Source organism: Labrus bergylta, chromosome 11, assembly GCF_963930695.1.
Source record: "Labrus bergylta chromosome 11, fLabBer1.1, whole genome shotgun sequence".
NCBI lineage: Eukaryota > Metazoa > Chordata > Actinopteri > Labriformes > Labridae > Labrus > Labrus bergylta.
The window spans coordinates 23,498,678-23,521,033 of record NC_089205.1 but is presented as its reverse complement, the minus strand read 5'-3'; the positions used below and the strand labels follow the sequence as shown (position 1 = coordinate 23,521,033).

Sequence of the window (22,356 nt, the reverse complement as noted above, 5' to 3'; positions counted from 1 at the left end):
ACAAATAACAGTCTGACTTATAATGTATGAAAGATGACATCGCTATTTTGCTGGGTAAAAATGCGAACTAGTAAACCTTTGTTGTCAAAATAGATTCACGTTTATGCTATCAAACAACACATCCTCATTCTGTCGTTTTTGCTCTCATACCACAGGCTCATCAACTGGATCCTACTAAGCACTACCTGCGGCTTAAACTCCTTATTGAAAACCAAGTGCAATTCTACATTCCCAAACCAGAAGAAGATGTGTGCGACTTGGTGTGTAACTTTCAGTGTGAATATATCTTTGACTACTTCAAATTAAAAAGGCATAGAAAAGGTGTGAGCAAGCCCCGATCACTTTGTTGTGTAAAGAATCACAATCTGAACTAAAACCACAAGCGCATCGCAGTTGTGAATTATTAATAGGTTTTTTTTTTTTTTGTCCTTTCAATTTCAAATGTATTCTCTGGAGAATTGTGTGCCTGGGAGGAGCATGCAATAAAACATCAATCTATTAAAGGAGCGCCTTAATAAGCAATAGCTGCAGTGACTTTTGTCGTAACAGGGTGTTATCATGACACATCATACCCTCTGTTAGAGCTGCTTTGTCTAATGAAACAGAAAATGAACGCTCTTTCTCCATTCTGTCAGAAACCCACCCACCAGAATATGAATAAAGTAGGCCGTTATTTTATGATTTATGTAACTTTTTTTTGTCTTTCACAGCTTTACAAAGAAATTGAGCTCTGCTCCAAAATAACTAAAGTAATCCAGTTCGACCGAGATGAATCCTGCATGATTGGTTATGGTAGGTACTCTTTTGAATTATCCTATGTAGTTTTGTTTTTTTTTAGATGACATTTATAATTTGATATTTGGTTTGCAGTTAAGATGCTGTAATGAAGTCAATTTGAAAGATTTCATATGCAGTGCTGTTGTTGTCAGCACAATAATTGCTTTTCTTTGACCTAAACATGGCCCATGTTTTTTTCCACACTATTCCCATTTGTACTGCACAAATCCCTCTGATGAGTTTTATGTAAGAGTCCCTCTTCTCTCTCTCTCTCTCTCCTACACTTCTTGCCTCTCCTTTCCCTCCTCCAGGTTTCTCCATTTCAGTGGTGGAGGAGGATGAAGTACAGCAGCTCTACATCACTGATGTGAAGGCAGGCGGATTAGCCTTCGCCAAAGGTACATTAAGCTTCATTTCCATCAAATAAACTCCCTTCAAAGACAATCTGTGTGTGAACTCATGACATAATGTAAGACGGCAAGTGTCTTACTTGTTTTCTAAAGAAAAGGCTCATCGTACATGGAGGTCAACAGACCTTTTTGCTTTTCTGCTTCAGAGATGCATTAGCGTATGTTTTTTTGACTAGGCAGCAACGTTTCAGCTGTTCTTAGGGAAGTTGATTACTATAATCATAACCACAGTGCCTCTCACTGGCCTTTGTGAAGGATGACAATGAATTCAAAGCTTCACTGCAGCTGCTTCACATCAGTAGCTTTGCTACAAAGTTAGACTGCAGGTTTGAGGGAGGTGACATATTATAATGAAGATGGTCACAGTGCAGAGAGAGCACAGGCCGTGATGCTTTGCAGCAGGATATGTGATACCTGCAGGTGACAAAAAGGGGATCAAGAAGAAAGGAAGGTGAAAAGGGAAATGTATAACATCTCATTTGCATTGAATAGTCTCCAAAGTAGTATTTAAACTTTGTTGAAGATGTCTTAAAATGATCTGCTTATCTTAATAAAGCATCTTATGGTCAATCAATAAACTGAGGTGAGATAGATTCTTGATTCATCTCTTAGTGCAGATACTTTTGATTAAATGTATGGATGTGTGAAAGGCAGCAAATGGACTCACAGCTGATGGGATTCTTACTTTGCAGGTCTAAATGCTGGGGATGAAATACTTCAGCTAAACGGAAAAGACTCTCATAGTCTCAACTTCTCCGACATGAAGGCAGCATTTTCTCAAGCCTCGCTTGCATTGACAGTCAACACCCTTCCTTCTGTGGAACGCCGTCAGCTCTGCTACCTGCCACCACGCCGCTCAGACGCACAGGAAGATCTCTACACAGACATTTTCTCACAGAGTCAAGGTGAGAAACACCAGTTATAAAAGAGTTTAACTCCAAAAGTACAGCTTCAGGACTCATGATTAGTGTTTCAAACCCACCGCTTACACTGTGATCATGTTTATCAGACCAGCTGGGGTGTAATTACTTTGTACCAAAAAATACCAAATGGATCAGAAAGGAAATGGAGGCAGTCCTCAGTATCTGAGCTTTCCTTTCTTGTGAGCAGAAAGGACTTCTGCTGGTGCTCTTAGTGACACTAGTTTAATTTATGCAAACACTAACTCTACAGGGTGTTAATTAGCAAGCATAGGAGGATCTCAGCAGTGTGCTGCAGCCCAACCTTGTGGAATACTTTGATAAGGTTGGCATTTTTTTAATGTAAAGGTCTTAAAACTTAACACAATTATAGAAGGCTAGGATCATTATTTTAGACGCGTCCATAAATTGCTGTGGAAAATGAAGCAGTCTAAATATAAGTCAAATTGTATTCAGTGTTTTTTATGCAACTCGTACTTTGTTTTTGCCTGTTGCAGAGGAGATTCTTGATGACGGTGTGGGACTGTTGCTTGAGAGCTCAGGAGACAGCCTGGATGAAGACTCTGAGATCTTCAGTGAGTTTGATGAGTGCAGAAAGGTAAGGGCACACATTGGACTCTATTATGAAAACCTGTGAAAGAACATCTTTTATATGATGTGCTGTACCTTGTCCTTCACTGCATCCTCTCAGCTCTGTGGAATTGTAAAAAACGCATTTGAAAAGACTGTGTTCACATTTTGAATCACCATCTGTTGCTGGATTATTTGATCTTGTTTAGGAAAGAAAACCGTGTCCGTATTACCCAGGTGTTATCCTGCTTCTTGAACCACCTTGCATCAGGTTTTCTCTCTTCCTTTCAGTACATATATGCAGCTTCTTACAGAGTGGAAATCAAAGAGACATAAATATATTTAGCTTTTAAAGTACATTGGATTACAAGTTGTAAAAAAAACGACGCAGCGAAATAACGTTTTTATATTAGATTAAATCCTGGTATTATTTTTGAAACTAGCTGATTTCAAAGGGCAGCTGCTGATGAAACGCTGTAGGATGGGTATCTTCTTCTAGATTGAATTATTCAAACTTTATTTCTTCCTTAATATTCACTAGAACATCAAACGTCAATGGGAGAACCTCATTCTTCCAACTTGCCCTTCATTTTATGGACTGGTGACTTCAACTCTTTTGTTTTTGTCTCTTAAAAGAGCAGCAGTACATCAAATATCCTACCAGATGAATGAAAGCCAACTAAAGGGACGTGCACAGAATGTCTTCACAGTGGTTTAGCAATGCTTTGTTCTGTTAAATTGTATTTATTTGTTTTATTCGGATAAGCCCCTTGAGATGTCCAATCTCATTTTAAAGGGGGTCCCAACAGACGACACATCACAACATGACTTGATGATAAAAATTGACAACAGTTCAAAAATTGAAACAGAACAGAAAAAAACAAAACAAAGACAAAATGTTAACTATACACAAACAGACAACAAAAGGCAACTCACTGAGTTAAAACAGAGTAGTTTATGAAAAACATTACAACAAAATGATGGTCAAAGCGGCAAGGAGTAACAAAGGAACGAATATGAGCAGATCCACATATACAGCCGGTGACAGTGTTAGCGGTAACAAGAACACGCCATCACTGAGAAAGATGACAAAGCATTCTTTAACTTCAACTAAAATTGTGCACCTTTCTTTTCTTTTCCTCTTTTAATGTAGACGGCCCCTTCTCTCTCTTGAGGTTACATTTCTGAAGATGAATCATTGAAGCTGTCTCTGAAAACCTTCACATTCTTTCAGAACTATACAAAGTGCAGCATCATGATTCAGAGATGAGTGATGAATTGCATCTTTGTTTCTTAAAATCCACAAGCTCAAACATAACAAAAAAACAAGATCCTACAAATTAGTTTCCTAAAACACCTGTAGCCACAAGTACATTTTTTATTCCAAAAAATATGAAATGATGGACAACCCTTAAAGATTTTTTTCATTATTTGCACAAAGGGCAGAAATCCAGGCACACTTATGTATTGAAAAAAAAAAAAGCTTGATTTAATGAAGCGGCTGCTGCTGCCTTTTACATGTTCTGTGCAGTTTTTGATGATTACACAAGTTAGTTGTCAGAGAATATTGCTAATAATTCAGAGCAAAAACTTCATTTTCGAAAGACTCTTTTTTTCGAGACTCAACATTTGGGACTGGTTTAGACCAGCTACAGGCGATTATACAACTAATGGCACAGGCTGTGGGCTAAAAGACAAGAATACAGAAATAAATTATTGTTTCACCCAGTACCAGTCGCCTCTCTACTATGCAACACGCAGTAACAGCACAACCTGGATGTATTAATCTCTGCCCAAACTTGTATTGGTTTAAACAACTTACTTTATTGTTATATAAGTCTTGAGTTTTTTCTATTTCTCTGAACAAGGGTATAGTCATTGCTATGTGAACTTATCACAAGGACTTGTACCTTGTTTGATTTGTGACCTGTCATCAAACATTCTTTGGCACACCTCAACATTTCCAACTCCTCATTTTACTCCTGCAAAACCTCCCAAACTGGTTTTTCCATTCTTCGCCCTATTGTACAACCTGCTTCCTCTGTCCTTAATCCTGAATCCCTGCATTTATATTCTACTGCGGTGCTGCTCTCCCAGCCAATCCTGCTTAACCACAACCTTGAGGAGGAGACTCTTGCCTCCTGCTCCTTTCCTCTCGCTCCGGTCTGGAGAATTGTAAAGACTCATTTATGATAGTGCTGGAGTTGGCTAGATCTTCACACTCACTCTGTGTGCCTGAGTTAAAACCAGTCTGTAGAGGAGAGAGAGAGAGCGAGAGGGAGGGAGGGAGGGAGAGAAAACGGCTACATAACAGTGACAGATCTATAGCAGACTCTGAAGGCGAGAAGAAGGAGTTGGGAGGCTGTAGGCGCTGGTGGGCGGAGAGGAGGAGGCTGAGCAGCTTTGCTCATCTCTCATCACAGACTCCACAGGACCTTCTCCTTTAAAAAAAAAAAAAAAAGGAAGACAAAAGTGAGAAGAAATGTGTTGGAGAGGCGCAGGGTAGACTTGATTCTTTCAAAAGCCTGGAGTCACTTTTCCTCCTAACGTGACGCTGACTGTCCACCTTCACCTGGCAATGTCCATCCTGAAGTGGAGTAAACACAGCAAGCGCTCCACAGACTCCGTCCATGACATACTTCATCTGGTGAGATTCCTTCCTTGTACCGCTTTCCTTTACCTAGCAAACTCTTGGTACTGCTGTGATAGATGGCAAGCCGTTGTGGTATTCCAGTGAGAGTGAAACACCTCTGCTTCTCACTGTTTGTGTCTCACATGCTTTTGGCTGCTACAGACAGACAAAAGGAAGCTGTGAGTCACCACTGTGTCGCAGAGATGCCCTGTAATCACAGGAGTGCTTCACAGGATGCAAAATCAAACACTGCATGTAGGAGTGACTCGACTTTGACAATATGCTTTTGCTGTGACTCTGCGACTTCTGTAGAGTATTCTCTGTTTGCATCTTGAGCTGTGGTCTCAGGCTTATCTTAGTTTCAGAAAATAGATGTGCAATCTTCTCTTAACCCATAATCTCTGCATTCATACTTCAATTGCCTTTACTTGGGGGAAAGCCTTGCCTCTGACAATGCATGGTTTTATAAATGTTAGCCTCTTTTATCTTCATATTGGTATTTTCATGGGGCAGTCAATGCTCTGACCCCCTCCTCTTTCTTTTAGTTCTCTTCACCCTGCCATGTCATGATTGTCCATGCATGCAGAGCTGTCATGCTGTTAATGAGCCTGGATTGTGTTTGTGAAGAGTATGACTGGGCTGTGACTGTGTCTCATCAGGCTCACTGAAACTGGCTGAGCTCAGATGAATAATTGGGCTGATGAAATGAATCAGATTTATTTACAGATTTCACCCCATCTTTTCTCTTTTCTGGGTTGCAAAATCAAAAGAATGCAGTTTGAATTTGTGCTGGTTTGATGCCAAGCTGCTCTTTTACATCTTCTTTCACTTTATTATACACTAATCACAAGTATTGGTTTGCAAGAACTAAGAAATACATCGAGGAAAACTATTATGTCATCATATGTCACTGGCTGCAAATTGAGTAGATCTCAATTGATCTGTGATGACATGATCCCCAAAGCTGTTTTTATTACAGCACATCATTCACATTCACAGTAAATGCATTCGTGAAGGAAGGTTTTGGTTGGGGAGGGGAGACCTTTGTCAGGCAACTTGATTTTAATATATCAACTCTTTATATTCAAATGGTTGTGATGGCGATTAAGAGATTATGATATTTTAATCATTGAAAAGTTCATCAAGGTTGACAGAATACTTAACACAGTGGCTCCATACTATAGAATGAGCCAACAAAGCACCAGTGAAGGTGGTACACAGATTACATTTTCATACGTTATCACACTTCTCATCTGTTGATCTGGGAGCCGCCTTTGGGAACATTTTCTAGAGAGACAAATTGCTGTCGTGCCTCACACATGGATGTGTCTGTCTGATTAGATAACAATGCTGATAACCATTGAGAGGATGTGTGACTGGCATTGGATACAAAAGAGCCTCCGATGTTCTGTATGTAATTAACATTTGACTTTGAAATATTAGAAGCAACAATGAAAGTAAATCTTGAAAACATGGATTTCAAACTAATTTAAACAATAAGTTGATGATTGGAACTCAATGATCAATCAGTGATGCCTAATATGAGCCTCAAATGTTTAGAATGATGTCAGGCCTGTTCTTCAGAATTTAATTAAGATTATGTTTATTTGAGAATAATAACGACCCATCCAAAACTGCTGAATGGAGGCTTTGTTATTATTATTCTCAAAGGAGCTTGTAGGTGCAACAGAATAAATTGCTTCTGTCTGGCCTATAAAAATCCTTATATTACCACCTAGAGACCTTTCAGCTTTCTGCTTTGCACTCAGTGGCTTCAATACCAGCTAGTGGTTCCTGTTATGAGGCTATAAAGGTTTGTTCCCTGCAACTTAACCATATAACCTTTATGTATTACTTGCTCTGAAATAGTAAGTAGGGGAAGTGTTTGATCTGTTACATCCCTCTGTCATAAGATGAAATACAGGTGAAATGGGTACTTCAACAGTTTTGGTGTTTTTTGTTTTGTGTTTATGTTAAAAAGCCTCTTAGGTTGTCAGGGTGGATGTGCCTGTTGCTTGTTGCATTCAAAGTAACCCGTATTCAGTGTTTCCCCTAGGTTTACAGCTTTTGGGGGGGGGGGGGGGGGGGACGCACATGCCGACACACTGACACAAACATCTTGGTGTTCATGCGTTACTTTTAATGACAGCTGTCCTTTTCTATCGGAAAGGGTTAATGTATTTTTTTATTTTATTTTATTTTTTACTTGACCCTCGGGGGGGGGGGGGTGGCGCCCCCTAATATAATGGTAGGGGAAACACTGGTATTAGTACAGCCATGTAAGCTGTTGCTTAGTGGGGTCTATTTTTGTCCAAAATGATAGTCTAGTGCACATCAAGGCTGGTCTCCACGGCAACCCATACTGTATTTGGACAGGTCTGTTGTGTGTATATTTTGATTCTGTGATAGAGATGAATCATTACACCACTGATCCATCAGTAGGAGGAAAACATCAGGAAAGAGAGGGATGTGAGTGAAAGAGAGGTAGGTGGAGAGTCATTGTTATGACACACTGAAAATAGACCAAATTAGTGCAAATGATTTTTTTAGAGCTGCCTCTCTTCCTCTTTCCAGGCTCACTCTCTGCACAGTCATGACTCTGTGCATATGCATGGAAAGTAACAACAGCAATCTAATATTTAAGGTGCTGCGTCTTTACTGACCGATACATCTTTGGATTTGACTTCTTTTGCCTCCAAATCGGAGTTGCATGCTTTTTTATGCTAGACTTTTCTTTTCCTCTCAATTTGCAGAGTACAGAGCAAGTCGCTGCTTTCTGTCGCAGTCTCCATGACATGAATCCCTCGGAGTGTGTGTCCTCTTCGCCTAGCCCGGACTCGCCCTTTCCACCTCCTGCAACTCTGCGACTGCTCTCGGATGCCGACAAGCTCCGCAAAGTCATTTGTGAGCTGGTGGAGACCGAACGCACCTATGTCAAAGTCAGTATTACTCATCTTACTTGTAAGAGCCAGATGGTCTTTTGTGAGTGTGTGTGTTTGTTCCTCCTGTCCATTGATCTGTGTTTCTGTCAGCCTCAGGTTTGTTTATTCCAACATATTACCTATTCCACATGACCAATCCATATTTATATCTCCATCCCAGGAGACATTAAGGGGACACAGCTGTGCCCTTGCTTGGATATTGCCTAATCTTTTTTTCTGCCCGGTATAAATGTGGCTCAGTGGAATAACTGGGTTAGAGAGGGTATATAATGGGATAAAGTCAAGGCTATCGCAAATGTTGTATCTTATTTCAGCTGGAGCTTGCTATACATTATTAAGATTGTAATAACACTTTGTATGATGGATGGTGTATTGTGATTTTTTCAAATGGGGTTGTTTGATATTTTGGCTATTTGTCGTTATTAGAGTTAAGAGATACCTTTTGTAGGTCTATGTGTGAAATGTGCAGAACAGGGACTGTCTGTTCAGTTACAAATGTAATAAAAAGGTAGATGAAATATACGGAAACAGAGAAAAATAATTATTTTGATGAAAACAATGCTTAAAATTGCTAAAAAGACAGATCATAATTTCATCACTTTAGGGTTTGTCACTTTAAGCTTGTGGTGTTTTTATGCATCCATTGTTGTGGTTATTTTTTTTATTTAACTCATTAAATAGCAGGCATTATTAATGTTTATATACAGACAATTAACTTTTTAAGAATCTACTGACCTGCTTCTTTACTCACAGTTAATTGAAAGTTACTTTGAGGTTGAGTTAATTTTAAGATTATAATAAGGATGATAAAGGAGACATTAGATGGTCAATTTTTCTATTTTTTTGGCAGATCTCCAAATGAATCTCATAGGCTCTCTATAGTTCAGCTTAGGTAACTGTTACCATAGTCCTTCATGGAAATGATTTTCCACTCACTTTCCTTTGAAAGTTTGTACTGCAAGGCATCCATCAGCCATTCTTTCTTTTACACAGAAGAAACTGTCAGACTGCTCGACTTAATCACCGTTTTGTTGTGAATAAACTTGTAAAGCAGCGTGGTTTTTCTCTCTGTATTTCACATAATGACTTGGGCAGCCCTTTTCTCAAACACGATTCCCTTTTGTCTTGCAGGATCTCAATTGCCTCATTGGGAGATATTTAACCCCACTGCAGAAAGAGACCTTCCTCACTCAGGATGAGGTATGTTAAATGTTCCCCAGGAGCCAATGAGGGGTAGCTGCCTTTTAAATGCCAACACAGTTGAAATGTTCCAAGTGAAAAGTGGCTTACATAATCATGTGGAGAGTATCTGTGTACAAGGACAAGAGGGGTGGATGATGATGATGAGAGAGGGGGAGGTTTGCAGTTAAGAGATGTTTTACATGCACTTGCTGTAATTAGATGCATTTTTGGATCACGTCCAGGCTCTAACTGTGGGAAGGATTTACTATTAGATGCATTATATAAAGAGAGAGAAAAAAAGGAGACATTATTTGACCTTCCTTTATGTATTTATCCTCCAGCTGGATGTTCTGTTTGGGAACTTGCCAGAAATGGTGGAGTTCCAGGTTGAATTTCTTAAAACCCTGGAAGATGGGACTCGACTGGTTCCAGACCTAGAGAAGCTGGAGCGAGTGGATCAGTTTAAGGTATTCCCTATCTTTGTGAATCATACTCCATGGAAATATGACCATCAACGAGACTTCAAAACGTTTCTAACAACTACTGGTTGTCTGACTGCCACCTTTTTTTTTTTCCACAGAAAATCCTGTTCTCTCTGGGAGGCTCTTTCCTGTACTATGCAGACCGTTTTAAAATCTACAGTGCTTTCTGCGCAAGCCACACCAAAGTCCCTAAGGTCCTCGTAAAGGGTGAGTAAATGTGCTCTTGGGTTGACATTCCTTCTTGCCTCAAAGGAGAGGATGTATTTATCCATCAACCATCTGCCATATCCTGCAAGGCTCCATAAATCTGCTCTGTGGAACTGTCAGCCAGACAGTTGTCCATTTGACCTCTGCATACTTTCAAGCTGTTGGCTCCCGGGGCTGAAGAGCCTTGCAAGATTGTATGATATATAATGGGAAGTGTTGAACAGCCTGTTGCTACTACATCCACTCCCTTAAACATTTGAGTGGATGGCTTTGTTTACATTCAACAGGTTAACAAGTTATTTGCCATTCTGAGTTAGGATGGAGATAAAGCTGTTAATGAAAACTGTAAACATATTTTATTATCCTGCCCACAAACGAAAGAACGAAAACAAAAGATCCGCCCCATACCAGAGTTGAGCTTTTTTATACTGTATATGGCAGGCCATAAACCAAAACACTTAAATAAAACACTAGCGTAGAATCATCTGCATGCCAACATATCAGTTGTGGAAAGGAAAAAATGAAAGGAAAGTGGATTTGATGCCTGAAAGAGTTACATTTAGTGTTTTTTATTGGTCATTGCAGCCAAAACCGATGCCGATTTCAAAGCCTTCCTGGATGAGCGAAACCCCAAGCAGCAGCACTCCTCCACCCTGGAGTCATACCTGATCAAACCAATTCAGAGGGTGCTTAAGTATCCCCTGCTGCTGAAGGAGCTGTACTCACTCACAGACCCAGACAGCGAGGAGCATTACCACCTTGATGGTAAGACTGGGCCACAAGGCTGACGGTTAAGACCTAATCATTCCAAGAGGGGACCATGTGGGTGAATGTGCACGGTCACTACAGCTCAAATTAATTGATGTTTACTCCCATCTGCAGTTGCCATGAAAGCCATGAACAAAGTTGCCAGCCACATCAATGAGATGCAGAAGATCCATGAGGAGTTTGGAGCAGTGTTTGATCTGCTCATCACTGAGCAGAGTGGGGACAAGAAAGAGGTATGTTGAATGAATGACTTGGATCTTTTAACAACTTGAATACGTTCAGAGTGACAGTTGATATTTTGCTGGTTTTTGCCAGGTTGCTGATTTGTCCATGGGTGACCTGCTTCTCCACACCACTGTGAGCTGGATCAACCCCCCAGCCTCTCTAGGAAAATGGAAGAAAGAGCCCCAGTTGGCTACATTTGGTATGTCAGAATACAGTTTCCTCCATGATGATGTGATTTGAACTCAATCTTTTCACGCCTTCTTGACTATGAGTGATAACCTTTTCCTCACTTTTTTTTCAGTGTTCAAAATGGCAGTGGTCTTCGTTTGCAAAGATGGAGCCAAGCAGAAAAAGAAAATTGTACGTTTCTTACAGAAAAAGAAGCCATCAACTATTACAAAGCCCTTTTGAAATATACATTATTGTGTATTATTGCATTGTTAATTAATTCAATCAGAATCAGCCCAGTAGGTCACCAGTAAAATATAACTGCTGAGACTTATTTCAAAAGCATGGGGATGGCAGAAAAGATTAACTAAATGTCTGTGTTTTGAATGATTGTAGGGTGGCTACCATCGCGTGTCTGAAGCTTCTGAAGAAAAAGACCCCTTCAGATACCGTCACATGATCCCAACTGATGCCCTCCAAGTCAGATCCTTGGCGAATGCAGGTAAATTATTTGATGAATAATGTTAGGTAACGGGTTGAAATATTTTTTTCCTTTCAAATCAAAAACATATAAACCTTACCAGATTGCTTTTTATGTAAGACAGCATGCATTTTGATTCTTTATTAGATGGCGAGGGCTCTGCTGTGTGTGAGATCGTCCACACAAAGTCAGAGTCAGAGGGGAGGCCAGAGAGGACGTTTCAGCTGTGCTGTAGGTAAGGATCTCTTCTGATGGAGGTTGAATTCCTCTGAAGATTGAAGCCTGCACTGATAAAGTGCTGTCAGCTGATATCTATAGAATGTCAAACTGATAACATGCCCTTTTATCTCTCTCAGCTCTCCAGAGAGTAAAAAAGACTTTCTGAAGACAGTCCATTCCATCTTGAGAGAAAAGCACCGCCGGCAGCTCCTTAAAACAGAGAGTTTACCCCTTAACCAGCAGTATGTGCCCTTTGGAGGAAAGCGCCTCTGTGCCCTGAAGGGAGCCCGTCCTGCCATAAATAGAGCAGGTAAATGCCAGTCTGTGGCTACATTCTCCCTCCAGCTCCAAGTGTCCCAATTCTGAATTTGCTGCTCTTTTTCTGACACAGATAGAATGTTTTGGTGCTTTACCACATGTATAGATATACTGTAAAATCAGCAATATGATATGCACTGGTATAAGACTGTCAATTTGGGGAGATCTCTGCATTCAAATAAACTTCAGCCTATAGATTTAAAAAAAAAAAAAAGTTACATATTGTTTTTAAAAAAATCTCTTTTTGTACTTAAAGTCAAAGCAAAACGTTATTATTATTTATTATTTATTTAATCTGTTATTTTACTCTGATGAACAGTTACATTCAGCTAGTCATCAACATTTGAAAAAAAGAGTTTTTATAAGATGATACCACAATATAATGCAATGTCATGGGAGAGTTTTAAAAGCAATTTCAATGACTTGATTTTAATCATATGTTGTTGTTTTTTTTTTTGGGTAGCATCTGCCCCTTCCAGGACACTCGGCAGAAGGAAGTTGGTGCGCAACCGCTTCACCATAGACACAGACATTGTTTTTGATGGTGAGCCCGAACAGGACCCTGCTTCACCACAAGAGTCTGATTCAAACAGACTAAAGAAGGAGGATGAACCCGATCAGCAGCAGCAGCAGTCCGAGGTGGCAGGTGACACAGATCGCTGGGTGGAGGAACAATTTGACCTAGAGGAATACGAGGACCGGGAAGAGGTGAAGGAGACTGACATCCTTAGTGATGAGGATGACGAGTTCAGCAAGCCTCCCAGAATGCCATCCGCTGAGGATGACCTGGAGGCTCCTGTCATGGCTTTATCCTTGGAGGGTGAGGAAACCGAGAGTGAGAGCCTTAAATCCCCAACAGTTGGTGAAACACCTGATGATGATGATGATCTGGAGGGTCAAGAGCAAGCAGTGAAAGATGACATTTGGGTACGAAGGGAGAAATCAGGTTCTTCCTCTGACTGTGGCACATAAAAGCTGACGAGCACAGGCTGATAGTGAGTGTCTTAGACAGCTTTACATGGGCTCCATAAGATCAGTCATCAGTCTTCACAAACAATGCATGGGCATTGACGTATATCGCACAGCTAGAAGATATATCCCTCCTTACCTTACTTTGCTGAATGCTTTTTGTACAGGTAGGATCATCAGTGGAGCAATACAGGAATCAAGAATGAGGGAGCTTTATCCCAAATGAAATGCTGTTACATAAAAGTCAAGTGTAAGCTTTGAAAGATGAATTATTGGTACAATCATGGAATCTAATCAGTTGCTTCGATTGGCATGGTTTGCACATTTGGGCAGCATTCTATAGTCCTGCCTGCTGTTGCCAAATTTGGATATTGTGAAAACATGAATATTTGTTTGTCTATGTGACTCAGAGATATTATCATAGTTAAGGGCTGTATATTTTTTGTCCTTAAAGAAATAGAATAATTGCTAAGGACAGTCATGTATTGCATAGTTAACTGTACTTGTAAAAATATTTTCACATGAATATACACTGAGATGTTATGGGAAAGATTTCCTGGTTATGTATAATATTATTTTGACGTCTTGTTTTACAGTTTAAAGCTATCTTTAAAAACCAGATGAATTTTGATTGTTCTCTTGTTAAAGTTGAGTTACGTAATATCTCCTTTGTTAACAGTCACAAGGGGATTTTTATTTTTATTTTGTTTTAACTTAACATCATCCTGTTTTACTTGAATTTGCTATTTCATGTTTTTGTTTACTGTGAAGCAATGTTTTTGGGTTTTACCTTTTTACTCTTCAGTATTGCCATTTAATGAACGCTCGATTTTACATTTCATTTTCAACACTGAACACTATTGTAGAGAATTTCCTCATCAGCTATTTGTAAAATGTGTTGTTTTTTTTAAACTGTTCACTGGTAATTGATTACAAAGTAATGCTTTTTTTAATTTATTCTCATGGAAATTAATTACACATGTACATTTGTTGGCAAAAACATAAGCAGCATTTTTTTTTCACAGGGAGAGTCCAAATTTGCTCATGCAATCAAGGGGAAAGTCTTGCAGTATGCCTGAACAGTGAAAGAAGTCATACTTGTAAACAACTCAATGTGCTACTAAGACTGCATTTTTATTACTGTGTGTATATAGAAGAAATGTATTGATATCATAATAAATACAATTGTTTCTTACTTATAATACAAAGCTCCTCTCTATTGTGATGAATTATTTATGTTGCCTCTGCAAAACAATATTTTGATGTAAGAAAATCAAAAAGCTAATGTTCCGAGACATGACTGAGAAGGAAAGAAAAAAAAAAATCAATGTTCCTCGCTCTGCCTCAAAGCAGCACTGAAAGACAGACTTCAATCCCAGAACAAAAGACGAGAAACTCACAACTAAACCTTCAGAAGACATCAAGAGCCATTTTGTAGGTCTTCAAGCCTCAGAGTGAGAGGTGTCTAAATGATGGGGAAGGAGCTAAAACAGCAGTCATCACAAAAAAAAAAAAAGGGAAGAGAAATGTCTTGAACAAAATGTAGTTTTCACTAAACCCTTTCACTTGGAAGTGAAAGAGCTGAGCTAGTAGAACTATATGTGAACTTTAAAAAAAAATCTGATGACCAGACTGTTGGTCAGCTCTCCCGAACGTGTCATCCACAGCATGTGGAGACATGCATCATGCATTATATCAGGGTGTGCATACAGGACCGATCTGATTCATGCAGTTACAGAGAGCATGAAAAACCTTTGTTCTTAGCCATCAACAGGAGGAGAGTGGATGATGTGGCTCAGGACATGTGTATGCACACACTGCCAGACCAAAGTGGACAAATGCATCGCAGGCCATCACCATATATAGCCTGATTTACTGGATCTTAAACCTCCCTCAATGTGTCCTGTGGGCGTTCACACCTGTAGTTAAGGCTGTCCAGTAAAAAAATGTTGACAACAGGAGATAAACAAACGCTATAGCTCTCAAAGCCTTATCTCCTTCTTATGTCTATGGGCTTTGTGGGCATCTTGGCACCCAGGCTCATTCTCATTCTCATACTTGTCAATCGTCAAACCCACCACAAAAGCTCTGGTGCTCCTTCAGATATAAAGGGAAACGATTACTTCAGACTTCACTGGGCTGTAGCTCTGCAGAACAGTATCTGCAGGAGCACTGAATGACAAGAGTGCTGAGATGGGACAGGTTTCATTTGAAGGAAATGATTCACATCTTACCCGAGAAAATAACAAAGTTGATTCACTGGATACTGATGCATTTTGTTTTGATGCAGTTTTTTTTGTCTGTCATTAACTGTCATTCTGCTGGTTTGTCTGTCAATGTTTTAGTTTTTAAATGCCAAAAAAAAGGTTAATACCCAAAGCCTCAAATATATTTGATATATACTTTGATCAAATGCTCAAAGGCAGAAAATCCTTACATTTAAGAAGCAAAACATGTTTTTGCTTGAAAACGTAATGAAACAGTTAACTTATAAACGTATGATATGTACTTTGGATCAATACATTGACTTACAATTTGAGCTCTGGTCAGTCAGACATCTGAACATTAAATCTAAAAATAAACACTGAAATAAGTGGGAAAACAAGCCAGGCAATACAAAGGTGAAAAACATGATATTAACTCTTCTTTTATCATCGTATTACGGCTCAGGAAAGTGCAGTCACATTTGCATACAGCAGGAGGCAGACTTGCTCTTGATGTCTCCTGTAACTGTACCATTTCCCCAACAACTATCTGAACCTCTCACATGAGTTCAGTTTCTTCAACGCCCATCATATTACCATGAAATGTAACTCAAATGTATATACAAAATTCCCACACAGGCAGGCTTAATGTGACATATGTACAAGAATACATCACAGTGCATGTTTGATGTATTTCAGTCACAAGGTGCACATTTGTCAGCATGTGCGTATCTGTTTACTCTTAAAGCAGCTATGGATGTGACGATAGTATCACTCAGCAAACCTGTTCAACTGGCTCTCCAGTTTCTGTTCCTGTTGGATGACCTCAACTGCTGTATCTTGTTCTCTCTCTCTTCCCTTTCTGTCTCTCCAACTTCTCAAAAACAATGGTGAACAGGGTGTAACCGTTCCCAGACCAATTCAAGTTTAAATAAAGGAGAGGCTCTTTTTAACAATCCTCAGCTGTTCTGAAACATTTCCTCCTTATCAGCAGTTTGAATCTACTTGCAATCATTTTAGTCTTAGTTAAAGCAAGTTACAACGCCTGTATAAGTAAAGTGCCTATATATAGAAATCATTTCAAAGTGACAACAGAGAAGTCAGTAAATTGGCATTAACCCCAATTCTATTTACTTTCTCTCCAAAGTTTTCAGATTTTAAAGGAGAAATATTTTCAGTACTCTGACTTGATTCTCTTTGCTGCTAAAACAAGTTTTATCCTTTATCCTAGGTCAATTCCTTTATCCAACATTTAAACAGCCAAATGACTTCCTATATCAAACAGTCAGGTAACTCTAGAGGTAAATAAGATACAATATAGCACAGTAACTTAACAGCACATGAAGCTGGTATAATATGGAATATTGAGCTTTTTTGATTTAATACAATTATGTTTGAAAAGGATTTGAGAGACTATGATGTATTACAGTCTGGGCTTGATTATGTTCTCCAAAACTGAGATGATCACGGGGACTACAGGCCCATCGACCTGACTTCTGTGATGATGAAAGCCTTTACTGTATTGGTCAACATGAAGGTCTACAAGCCCACTGATTGAACCCTGTTGTTTTATAATATATTGGACAAACAGGTCAAAAAGGTTGGACAAATGGTCTGCCTTTTGGCACTACGTATAGCGCTAAAAACACCGAACACACAAGCAGTGCCTTGCCACACAAGTCTTATCATGTGAGACAATGATCCCTGTCCAGTAATCGTGTTACTCAAAACATCAACTATACGTACATATTAGACTTAGAAGCTCTGTGTTGACTGTATTTGTAAATTGTAAAGAAATGTTGAAATATACATGTAATCTGCTTTGCCTATATAAAGTTATTATTCCATCCATACCCCTTCACTACTGTATTCTGGTTTATAACTTTCAGGAGACAGATTGATTTGTGCATAGCCATAGCTATGATTATTTTTTGTCTATCTTTGTTCAGCTTTCTTGTGATCTTCCAAAAAAAAAAAACAAAGCAAGAATATAGAGCAATGAAAATGTAATTAAATTCCTTGTATGTGTAAATGCACTAGGCCAAAAGGGATGAATCAGATCATTTTTTTTTCTTGGAGTTTGTCATAGTGACTGATGCGCAATAATGATAAATGTGCAACACACCTTTCTGGTTTTCAGGGGGAGCTAAAGATGAAAGTCTGACATGCAAAGTAGGTTTTTTTTCAGTTGCAGTTCAAATACTGGAAAGAACCAATGTTAAGTCAACGAAAACCAGACTGATGACATTGCAGGCATGTTGATGTTTCACATATTTGGAACAGACGTTGAGCACTCTTTTCATAAGACAAACAACTAGAAACAAGACTCCACTCTGAGCAATGACAGCAAAGTTAGAGATCTTGGCCATGATCCTGGGCTTCATTGGCCTGTTTGGGACCATACTGGTCACTGCCCTGCCTATGTGGAGGGTCTCTGCCTTCATAGGGGCCAATCTCATTGTCATGGAGGAACTCTGGGAGGGCTTGTGGATGACCTGCTACAACCAGGAAAACTTCAGGATGCAGTGCAAGGAGTACGACTCAGTGCTAATTCTCCCAACAGAGCTGCAGGCAGCCAGGGGGCTCATGTGCGTCTCCATAGTCCTGGTCGCCCTCTCCCTGTCCATCACAGGATGTGGGTCCCGAAAGTGCAACTGTTGTGGTGATGACACAAAAAGCAAAAACATTACCCTGGCTTTAGGCGGCTGTTTGTTCCTCCTTTCTTTTTTGACTACCCTTATCCCTGTCAGCTTGGTGGGTCATACTGTCATCAGAAAATTTTACAACCCAACAACGCTGGATTCTCAGAAACGGGAGCTTGGGGACGCTCTCTTCATTGGCTGGGCCACATCGGGTATTCTGCTGATCACCGGGATCATTGTTCTGTTCAGCTACAGCAAACGCAGATCAATGGAAGAGGAGTCCTACCCTGAAGCTTATGCTGTGGCTGCGAGGGAAGAGGAGAAAGAGCAGAGTGTGTATCTGCAAAGGACACTATCCAGCTCGTATAAACATCAAGTATACTTGTGAAGAAATGTACTGTACTGCCTGAAATGTAAAAAATTCAACTTAACATGTATCAAACATTTGAAAGAGTGAAAGTGTGCAAATTCTGTACGATTGTTTTTTCCACTAGATCCACAAAACGTTGTTTAATCAATGTGACTGTGTAAATGACAAATGTACCCTGTGATGTTGTTGCACTGGAAATGAGTTCCTCTCCAAGTAATAGAGACCAAAGTCCTTGACAGTTTTCAAAAAATATATGATGGTATTTGATGTACAAATAAAGATATTTGTACCACAATATGCTTCCGTGCTTTCACAAGAGTTTCTTCACTGTGGACTCTTTCTCTGAACTGCTCAATTGTTCCTTCAAAGGCTGAAATAATGAAATTGATTAAATGAAATTATGAGCTGGCAGTATGTCATGGCCAAGAAGTTATGTAACCAGCAATGTAAATTAAAGTTTCTCAAAGGTTGGATTTTATGTTTGAACTTTTTAAAGTCTGTTAATAATATTATATATATATATATATATATATCTATATATATACTTAAGTATTGAATAAAACCTTTTAACCATGAACAGCTACAACTCCAGACATCTCCTGGTTTAGCAGTTCAGTTGTTATTTTTGCAATGAAAACTTCACATTACAAAGTATTACAATACAGCAAGTTATTATGTCAGTAGACTTCACACTGCAGGGGGGAGTGTCGGTGAGTGAACAGCACAGTGTTACAAAGAAACCAATCCTACTCCAGTTTCAGTGATCAACACCTTTTCATCAGCTCAGTTTACCTATTAGACATCTGTATTCATTGTATCAGCTTCTGGTTTGAGAGAGAGAAAATTATGTTCTACAAAAAACAATTGGTTAGGGTTAGCACTACCTACATAAAAACTGCCTACACATGATTTTCTAATATTATTTCTATTGATATTTAAAATTTAAAATTCCAACGAAAAATGACAATGAGACCTTATGTACTATTCATGTTTACAGTCTATTTTAGCTAACCTTTTTGATTTCCAGGTTATGTTGTTTAGTTTGAAAAACAAGATTATTTTGTGATGTTTAAAATTGTGTCTAATGTGTTCAAGCTGAACAACAGAAAGGATGCATTATTTAACCCACTGTGGCTTTTTATAGTCTTTTTTTTATTTTTATTCTTCATTCTAAATCACCCAGATCTATTGTTAGAGAAGAAAGGTGTATTTGCATCAAAACAATCAGCACTCATTGGTGTGTCACCTTTTATCTCTCTGTAAAGCAGCTGAACCAGTACGGTTGCATTGCATCCTTGGCATGTTTGTGGGTGTATAAGTTCTTTTACTTGCTCTTCTTCTTCCTCAGATTTGTTTCCTGAGCTGTGAGGGTGCTGCCAAAGCTTGTCTTTGGCTCTCTCTGAGATAATGGCTTCTTACACGGCTTACAGTGGCTACACCAAGCCGCCTCAATCTTACGCTGGGTCCTACTATGATGAGAAACAGGCCAAAGCCTATGCAGATTATCAAGATTCTGTATATGAAGAGAAAAAGAGAATAGAGAAAAAGGACCGTCAAGATGCTATCTGCTGCGAAGTTGTGGCCATCGTCATCGGCTTCATTGGACTTATCGGGGTGGCAGCCGTGACAGGCCTGCCAATGTGGAAGGTAACAGCTTTCATCGAGGAAAACATTATTGTAATGGAGACACGTTGGGAGGGTTTGTGGATGAACTGCTACAGACAAGCCAACATCAGGATGCAGTGCAAGGTGTACGACTCCCTACTGTTTCTGCCCCCGGACCTCCAGGCTGCTAGGGGTCTGATGTGCAGCTCTGTGGCTTTGGCCTGCTTTGCCCTTATCGTTTCAGCAGTTGGAATGAAGTGTACCAAAGTGGTGGACCAACGGGCCCGCACCAAGCATATCGTTCTTGTGACTGGAGGCTGTCTGTTCCTCTTGGCCTGTGTCACCACTATCATCCCCGTCTCCTGGACAGGCCATGTCATAATAAGAGATTTCTACAACCCTCTGCTGATCGATGCCCAGCGCAGGGAGCTGGGGGAGGCTCTTTACATCGGCTGGGTGACCTCAGCTCTGCTCTTCACTGCCGGGGTGATCCTGCTGTGCCGTCACGCTCCCCGCACCCAGGACCAAGATGAGAGGATTGTATACAACCCTGGGGAAAATATCTACCAACCTGGATACACATACCAGCCATACACCTACCAGCCAGCATACTCCTACCAGCCGGCCTACTCTGTACCCCCACCAGGATCTGTGGCATACACACCAAGTCAGTACTAGAGAGAAAAATCAAGCACAGAGACAATGTCTGGACTTTTTTGTTTTGTTCATATTAACCTGCCGTAATTTGTCAAATTCCACAAAGAAATCAGTCATCTAATACTGCCTGAGACTGTAACTGGAAAGGGCCTCATTTTTCACCTTTAGAAAGAGGGCCAAGAGTATTTCACTTTGAACTGATTGTGTTCTACCCATGTAAATTGTGCTCATTTACTGTATGCTTTGTTTGTTATAATTTGTTTTACAATAAAATTGACGAGACATACAGGTGTCCTATTTAAATCATCTGTAATAAATACAATGTTTAAAGATAATTTAACAGTCTTTATAGCCTCTGCTGACATGCTCTTAGGGAACAAGTATGCACTAGGCCTTTTTCAAATGAAATACCTCCAGAGGATTTGAGTTAACTGTTGATTTTTTGTTGTAAATGTACATATGTTCTTGATTCTGGCCTACAGTTGAGGTCTTTTGTGGTTTCTAAATAAAGGGATTACATTGATAAAAAAAGAGGTTTTGTTGTTTTCTTCACCCAAATTAAGAGAGGAAAGCTAAACAAGACATCAGGATCAGCTACTTGTTATATTATTACCAAAAAAAGCTTTTTCATTCAACTTGGATTCAACAGAAACTGCTCCTGTTTCATTTACTGCCATGATGTAAAACCCTTCTGTTTTTCTCTATTATTGTGAGTAGAAATGTGCCCAAACTGGTCTAACTAGACAGCTCCTACAGGTCCGCCCACAATGCAAACTTAACAAGCGACTTCCTTTCAACCAAGCCAGCGCTTCAAACACCGGCTCTTTCCTCAGCGCAGACAGAAACAAAAGAGCTAGTCAAGAAATTCAGTGCTGACAGTGTCACATGGGTACACGAGTATTACACATCATCCACACACACACACACACACAATGCAAACAGCGCTCTACACGAGTTAGTCAGTGGTCTGTTTGCTCATGTTGTGTGTCAATGTTCACATTACAGTTGTATTTTTTTGTGCTACTTTGTAATATAAGGATCTCAGAAGTGGTGGATGATTTTAAGACCTCTGTTCACCCACACAAATGTTTTAAATTATTCTGGCTGAATAGACCAGGGAAGGAAGTAGGCGGAGCTATAGTGAAAAAGATATGATGTAATAAATTCTAATCAAACTAAAAGTATGAAAACAGGTCACCAGGTCCTCCTTTCCAAACAGTTTTTTTTTTTCAGAATTAACAGGGTAGTGGAGCTGTCAATCAAACAGACTTGTCCACACCGACATATTCCTGAGAAGGCGTCTAGTCATGGTCTCTATCACCAACATCTGTGTGGGTGCACAGAGGCTTCAACTTCAAAAAGACTAACCTCACAGATTATTAATTTCTATGATATATATGTCTGTTAAAACTGGTAATATTTCAACATGCAGTCTTTTTATTATATACTTAGTAACTGATTAAAGAAAAAAAATTCCCCCTGTTAATAAACAACCTATGTTTTGGAAGAAAGTAAAGCTTCCTTGTGGCGGTTGTGAAGTGGGATCAAGAATGTAAACTGAGACTTCTGAATAAACAGAGCAACAGCTTGAAGCAGCTCCTGCGGTAG

At 39.6% G+C, this 22,356-nt stretch overlaps 3 protein-coding genes across 5 annotated transcripts in view; all 3 read left to right on the top strand.

The window, feature by feature from the left end:
• tiam1b (TIAM Rac1 associated GEF 1b) overlaps positions 1–14,478 on the top strand; it is a 42,145-nt gene extending 27,667 nt beyond the window's left edge. For all 3 annotated transcript variants that reach the window (XM_020646306.2, XM_065960018.1, XM_065960017.1), the window contains exons 11-27: positions 156–260; positions 711–792; positions 1,089–1,175; positions 1,880–2,092; positions 2,605–2,705; positions 8,063–8,248; positions 9,383–9,451; positions 9,775–9,900; positions 10,014–10,122; positions 10,708–10,887; positions 11,005–11,123; positions 11,206–11,314; positions 11,417–11,475; positions 11,680–11,785; positions 11,912–11,999; positions 12,121–12,293; positions 12,765–14,478. In XM_020646306.2, the coding sequence (XP_020501962.1) occupies positions 156–260; positions 711–792; positions 1,089–1,175; positions 1,880–2,092; positions 2,605–2,705; positions 8,063–8,248; positions 9,383–9,451; positions 9,775–9,900; positions 10,014–10,122; positions 10,708–10,887; positions 11,005–11,123; positions 11,206–11,314; positions 11,417–11,475; positions 11,680–11,785; positions 11,912–11,999; positions 12,121–12,293; positions 12,765–13,273 (2,421 nt within the window). In that variant the 3' untranslated portion in view covers positions 13,274–14,478. The remainder of the gene's footprint in view (positions 1–155; positions 261–710; positions 793–1,088; positions 1,176–1,879; positions 2,093–2,604; positions 2,706–8,062; positions 8,249–9,382; positions 9,452–9,774; positions 9,901–10,013; positions 10,123–10,707; positions 10,888–11,004; positions 11,124–11,205; positions 11,315–11,416; positions 11,476–11,679; positions 11,786–11,911; positions 12,000–12,120; positions 12,294–12,764) is intronic.
• A 3,117-nt stretch (positions 14,479–17,595) lies between these two features.
• LOC109993346 (claudin-17-like) lies at positions 17,596–18,952 on the top strand. Its single transcript, XM_020646287.3, has one exon. It carries the CDS (start codon positions 17,815–17,817, stop codon positions 18,502–18,504), a length of 690 nt encoding a protein of 229 aa, XP_020501943.2. The 5' UTR covers positions 17,596–17,814; the 3' UTR covers positions 18,505–18,952.
• Positions 18,953–19,830: 878 nt separating this feature from the next.
• Positions 19,831–21,034, top strand: LOC109993370 (claudin-8). The gene has a single exon (XM_020646319.3). It carries the CDS (start codon positions 19,894–19,896, stop codon positions 20,767–20,769), a length of 876 nt encoding a protein of 291 aa, XP_020501975.1. The 5' UTR covers positions 19,831–19,893; the 3' UTR covers positions 20,770–21,034.
• Positions 21,035–22,356: the final 1,322 nt, after the last annotated feature.